Source organism: Salmo trutta, chromosome 32, assembly GCF_901001165.1.
Source record: "Salmo trutta chromosome 32, fSalTru1.1, whole genome shotgun sequence".
Classification (NCBI taxonomy): domain Eukaryota; kingdom Metazoa; phylum Chordata; class Actinopteri; order Salmoniformes; family Salmonidae; genus Salmo; species Salmo trutta.
In genome coordinates this window covers 5536343-5543159 of record NC_042988.1, presented here as the reverse complement: position 1 = coordinate 5543159, position 6817 = coordinate 5536343, and the positions used below count along the sequence as shown (strand labels likewise).

General features: G+C 39.9%; 1 protein-coding gene across 1 annotated transcript; it reads right to left on the bottom strand.

Annotated features, from left to right (window-relative positions):
• Window positions 1–2870: 2870 nt before the first annotated feature.
• On the bottom strand, window positions 2871–5809 carry LOC115170880 (heme-binding protein 2-like). Its single transcript, XM_029727224.1, has 7 exons — window positions 5554–5809; window positions 5194–5253; window positions 4955–5036; window positions 4490–4610; window positions 4239–4378; window positions 3479–3642; window positions 2871–3359 (listed from the first exon to the last, which is right to left on the bottom strand). Coding segments are annotated over exons 1-7 (648 nt in total). The 5' UTR covers window positions 5556–5809; the 3' UTR covers window positions 2871–3280.
• Window positions 5810–6817: the final 1008 nt, after the last annotated feature.

Below are 6817 nucleotides of genomic sequence, written 5' to 3'. Positions count from 1 at the left end.
ATCATCCACCAAAAATCTCAGATTTGGACATCAGACCAAAGGGCAGATTTCCACTGGTCTAATGTCCATTGCTTGTGTTTCTTTGCGCAAGTAAGTCTTTTCTTATTATTGGTGTCCTTTAGTAGTGGTTTCTTTGCAGAAATTCAACCATGAAGGCCTGATTCACGCAGTCTTCTCTGAATAGTTGATGTTGAGATGTGTCTGTTACTTGAACTCTGTGAAGCATTTATTTGGGCTGCAATTTCTGAGGCTGGTAACTCTAATTAACGTATCCTCTGCAGCAGAGGTAACTCTGGGTCTTCCTTTCCTGTGGCTGTCCTCATGAGATCCGGTTTCATCATAGCACTTGATGGTTTTTGCGAAAGCACTTGAAGAAACTTTCAAAGTTCTTGAAATTTTCCAGATTGACTGACCTTCATGTCTTAAAGTAATAATGGACTTTCATTTCTCTTTGCTTATTTGAGCTGTTCTTGCCATAATATGGACTTGGTCTTTTACCAAATAGGGCTGTCTTCTGTATATCACCCCAACCTTGTCACAACACAACAGATTGTCTCAAATGCATTAAGAAGGAAAGAAATTCTACAAATGAACTTTTAACACACCTGTTAATTGAAATGCATTCCAGGTGACTACCTCATGAAGCTGGTTGAGAGAATGCCAAGAGTGTGCAAAGCTATCAAGGCAAAGGGTGGCTACTTTGAAGAATCTCAAATATATTTTGATTTGTTTAACTCTTTTTTGGTCATGTAACGTGTACGCTGTGAGTCGGGAGTGTATTTAACGTGTACGCTGTGAGCAAGTTCAGAGAGTGTATTTAAGAAACAAATTAACATAGAACAAACCAATCAACACGGGTAGCATACAGACATGAACACTGGAACAGAAACAATAACACCTAGTGAAAGAATCAAAGGGAGTGACATGTATAGGGAAGATAATCAGGCAGGTGATGGAGTCCATGTGAGTCTGATGAGGCGCTGGTGCGCGTAACGATGGTGACAGGTGTGCGTAATAATGAGCAGCCTGTTGACCTCGAGTGCCGGAGAGGGAGTATACGTGACAGGTGACATGATTCCATGTGTGTTATTTCATAGTTTTGATGTCTTCACTATTTTACAATGTAGAAAATAGTCAAAATAAAGAAAAACCCTGGAATGAATAGGGGTGTCCAAACCTTTGACTGGTACTGTACAAGCAGTCACCCTAGTCCCAAGGACACCTTAGTAAAAAAATTATAAAACGGAAATATGAAAGCGTGCACCACCTTTCTTACGCTTATTTAACCATAGCCTATAACTAACAATACTTGTTTTCACCCACTAAATGGCAATAAGCAAAAAGAATAGAGAAGAAAAATTTAAAGGGGAAACAACATTTTCTGTGCACCCCCTGTATATAGCCTCATTATTGTTATTTTATTGTGTTACTTTTTTTAATTACATTTTATTTAGTAAATATTTTCTTAACTTTATTCTCTTAAAACTGGATTCTTGGTTAAGGGCTTGTAAGTAAGCATTTCACGGTAAGGTCTAAACTTGTATTCGGCGCGTGTGACACATACAATTTGATTTGATTTGATACACTGAGTATAAAAAACATTAAGAACACCTGCTCTTTCCATGACATAGACTGACCAGGTGAATCCAAGTAAAATCTATGATCTCTTATTGATGTCACTTGTTAAATCCACTTCAATCAGTGCAGATGAAGGGGAGGAGACCGGTTAAAGAAGGATTTTTAAGCCTTGAGACAATTGCATGTGTTGGTTTGTGTCAAGAACTGCAACGCTGCTGGGTTTTTCACGCCTAACTGTTTCCCGTGTGTATCAAGAATGGACAAAGGACATTCATCCAACATGACTCACCTGTGGGAAGCATTGGAGTCAACATGGGTCAGCATCCCTGTGGAACGCTTTCGACACCTTGTAGAGGCCATGTCCTGATGAATTGAGGATGTTCTGAGGGTAACCTTAATCACCCACAATCTGCATTCAGAATGACTGCCAGGGTAGGGAAGATTGAATACTGAGTCTACCTCAATCATTTAAACTGGAACAACTATCTCAGTAATGTATCCAATAAATTAAATTACTAACAAATTGGATTAGTTTAGAAAACTCTATGTTTTTTATCTTTGTGTAGCATAAAATTAATCAACCAATCAATGTACATGCAAAAACAGATATTACAGTAAAACAAATTATTCTGAAAATCTCCAATTGCTCATGCTGGGAAATATTATATGGTTCTATGTAGAACCCTTATTGCCTTCCAAAGAATCCTTCTTGCCTTCCAAAGAAACATCAAAGAACCCTTTCTTTCAAAAACGGTTCTTAGAATGTTAAAGGTTCTAGGTAAAACCCTTTGACTTACAAAGAACCATTGTCTTCCAAAAATTGTTCTTCTGATCCAAACAGTTCTTGGTAGAACCTTATCCCTTTGCAAAGAACCCTTTTGGAACCCTTTTTTCTAAGCGTTTACTTGTGATCTGTTTTCTTACTATTCTGAAGTATTTGAGAAGTTTCCTTCTTAGAACATGCCCTCGTTATTAACAGCGGCACTGAATGGCGAAAGGTGTACAGTGTTCACTGTATACGACTTCACTGCATTTTTGAAAAGAGTGACTGAAACAAAGTCGCTCTGGATAGGAAGGTCTGCTAGACTAAAATGTCAAATGTAACATTTCATTTGTAATGTTCATTGTAATTTCTCATGGACAGACTATATAACAAATATGGTATCTGACACAATTACCCAAGATTTTATGTTCATTACAATCATATTGTATTCACCACCACTCGAGTGCGACCAAAGAGCTGGAGAGGATTTGTTTGGCATATATTTAAGAGGAAACAAACACAACCCAGACACTATTCATATTTTATTGAGAAAAAAGATTCAAATCATGTCCAACATTGAATGTTGTAGTTTGTGAAAAGTAACTTCCTTTTTGACAAACGGAACCATTTATTTAGTACAAATGTATCCTTATCTACATTCACCCCACATCGTTAGAACCTCTATGTATAGAGTTTGAATCACGGGTCTATGGGGTGCTAGTCACCTCCCTAACAAACTGAACCCTGAATAAGTATGAGCAAATTCTAAGACATACAGTTTGTATACACTCTATAGTATGTGGCATATTGATTTTGGATTATAGTGCCACCAGATCAGACACACATGTCTTAGTTAATATATTTTTTGCCCCCAAACCACATTTTCTCAGATGTTCTCAGTCTACCATGCACCTCCCATTGGTCCTCCTCAAAGGATGTTTAGGAGGAGGTAGGGCACACAGGTTCTCCCTCAACCATGTACCACACCTCGTTGTGCCTATTCAGAATCTTCATTGGGCTGTAGGACACACACACACACACACAAAATATTAAAGTATGTTTGAAAAAAGTATTTTGGTGGAATTGGGTTGGATGTTGCATATGAGTATATAGAAGGATTTGTATCCGTGCTCTCACCTGTCATATCCCACAGCATAGTGGTAGTCTTTGTTGTAGGTGGCCTGGACTTTGTCTAGCTGCCTTTTCAGCAGCATGGAGTTTACTCCGGATGTCAAAGACATCATCCATCCACCGTAGCTCCTCACGTACACGTTCATGTCTGGCGTCTCTGTAAAATACACCTGCACGGGGAAATCACAATGACATCCACATTGTTAACCAGCGGTCTTTAAAAAAGACATGACATACTTGACATGGGTTCAAATGGTATTTGTGTTTTTTCAAATACTTAAGCTTCGCTCGATTGAGCTTGCCTGGCTCAATGGCACCATGGAATAGTCCCAAAACGGCAAACATCACCCACCTGGCGCTCCGTAAAAGCTAAATCGAAGTATTTGAAAGATACTTCTTGAACCCAGGTCTGATAGACAATCATATTTTGTCCAACTTAGATTCAGATTTTCTAGAGTGCCAGGTGGGCGGGGTTTGCACTGTTGGGACTATTCCATTAGTGCCATTGAGCCAGGCAAGCTCAGCTTAAGTATTTGCAAAAACACACACAATAAACCCCACAAATATTACAGACCCCTGGATAACGATGTGGATGTCATTGTGTCAGGTTTACAGGGTTTTGACAGGTGTCAGCAATATGGTAATAGCTCCACTTTGCCCTCTGATAGGCTAAGTGGAAGTTTCACCGTATTGCTTAAACCAATCAAATCCTCTCAGATCTTTACAAGTGCATAGGGCGTAGGGTCTATTTGGGATTTGGCTTTACCTTGTCATCAATGGGTTGGGGAGGAGTCATCTGATGGTCAGACGGCAGGAGGAAGCTGATGGTGAAGACAGACGACGCCCACATCTTCTTCTTCTCCTCGATTTTGACAGTCACCGGAGCTGTCATGTCAATGTTGACGCCTATAGGAAAAATGTGTGAAAGCACTTGTTACCAGGTAGACACACATGCATGGAAACACACACACACGCACGCACGCACGCACGCACGCGCGCACACACACACACACACACCAGCCTTGTTGGATCCGGTGATGTATTTGAAGAGTCTCCGGAAGGCAGTGTACGTGGCCTTGTCCATGAAGTAGCATTCCTCGTCTGTCGACACCCATTTCACCGAGTCATAGTGGCGCACCTGTAACACAGACACAAACCTTCCCTCAGAGTCCTGTGTCGGAGAGTGTATTGAGTTACGGTTGTTGAGGACGGGATTAGGGTGAGACTGTGCAAAAAGTGCGTAACTGATCTGCAACATGTTTCCGATTACCGAAACCCAATGCCATAACCAAAATGGAGGTGATAATGATGATCATCATGTTGTTGATTTGATATATTCTAATGCAAATGCTATTGTTTTGTATCTTCTACCCTGACCAACAACTAAACATAACAACAAAATTGTCACCAAAAAAATGTGGTGAAACAAACTCTTTATTTGTAGCCCCAATGTGCCGTTAATTTGTGCTGCACAAGACCCACCTCATAATCGTCATTCTTGCACACCAGATCATAGAGCAGACACTCCTTTGACTCTGTGCAGAAGCGAGACTCAGAAGAGTTTCTAAAGGAAATCAGTGGAAAACAAATCAATAAAAGAACAATAGCATACGATTTAGCACGGATACCGTTCATTCGCTTTACAAACAGAGAATTCATTCTGAAACGTGTGGTTACGATGTGAGGAAAGTAATAACAGATGTGTATTATAACTTCCTTACCCAACTCTGGCTTCAGCAGTCAAGATGAGAAGCAAGCCAACCAACCCTGAAAAATAAACCCTGAAGTACACACAAACAGTCAGTGTCATCACATTAAAAACCTAAAGTACACACAAACAGTCAGTGTCATCACATTAAAAACCTAAAGTACACACAAACAGTCAGGGACATAATCATATAAAAATATGTTATACAGACATAACTGATTAAGATTGCAATATTGTAATACTTTAAAAGACAGTAAACTGTGTTATTACACATTTCTATGTCTAGAAAAATCGCTCTTGCTTTAATTACTTAACGCCATAACAACTCAAACAAACCTAGTCAATACAATGATAAACTATCATTTCTACTTACATTGTGCTGAATGCGTGTCTTTTAGATCAGTTCAGTTCAGATGCTTTCACCGGTCTGAGGGAAATTCTTGCACAGAAACTATTTATACAAACTGAGGGTATTTGCATCACCCCCAAAAACACACCCACTTCACCACAGAATGTACAATGGACTTCACATGCTGAAGAGAAGAAAAGGTGGTTTATAAATAAGCGTGTGCCAAGTTAGATAACGTGAGAAGATCGATCTTGATGTCTTTGAAAAGCAAGTTTAGGCTTATTGAGAAAGAGGCTGTGACTAGATCCGTCACGTGTCGCAGACTATTATATATTTCTGTTTCGTAATTAAAGCCTTTGCTGTTTCGCAATAACAGCCTGGCTGTCACGTTCAGACTAAAGAAATACCAATCACTAGTGGACAATGGAGTAGCCCTGTTTATAACTGGTGCTAACATGGAATCTTTGCCCTGATCTTGTCCACATTCTGATTGTGCCCACATTTTTTGACAGGTGTAGATGATTTAAAGACACATTGTGATCAGATCTTCCTTACCGCCTCCGGAGGTAATCCACATTTATTATGATATTAAGTTGTTATAATGTAGAGTGAAATTAAAATAAAAAAATCAGATGCACATTGGGCAAACATTTTCCAATTCATATCAAACCATATTCCCCACCTATAAAAGCAGATAAGACAGCACTTGCACGACCCGAAGAGCTCAGCTTTGACCCCCAGAGTAGCCAAGAAAACAGAACTCTGGGGTGTATCTCAATAGTCTGAAAGGGATTCATAAAAAAAAAATAGCAGACACTCTTATCCAGGAGGACTTACAGGAGAAATTAGGGTTACAGATTTTTCTGCCTAGTCGGCTCGGGCATTTAAACCAGCAACCTTTCAGTTACTTGCCCAACGCTCCCTACCACATGGCTACCTCATCTCCTCTTCAAATGGGCTGACCTGAAGAGACAAAGGATAGGTGGTGAATACAAAATGGCACTCCTCACTTTGAATCTGATTTCAACTGTCCCTGTTCTTTTACATCAGTGTAGGAAAGGAGACAAGAAAACAAGAAAAAGGAAGCCACTGAATACCAAGATGGATGCAGTCATGGAATGAACCCTGCCCTAGATTTAGAAAGTCAGTCAGCTCAGTTTAAATGACCTTTAACAAACCTCTGACGTCTCCTGTGATGTCAGCTGGTCACCACCTCAGGTGCTCAACGGGCGACGGCCTTCACTTGGGGACTTCAGCCTCAGATGAAGAAAAACTCTAAATAACTCAT

Excerpts from the sequence above, each read along its gene's own strand:
- LOC115170880 (XM_029727224.1), bottom strand. Across the intron at positions 5,037-5,193 it reads ACTGCTGAAGCCAGAGTTGG|AAACTCTTCTGAGTCTCGCT; the intron begins GTAAGGAAGTTA and ends GATTTCCTTTAG. Across the intron at positions 4,611-4,954 it reads GCAAGAATGACGATTATGAG|GTGCGCCACTATGACTCGGT; the intron begins GTGGGTCTTGTG and ends TCTGTGTTACAG.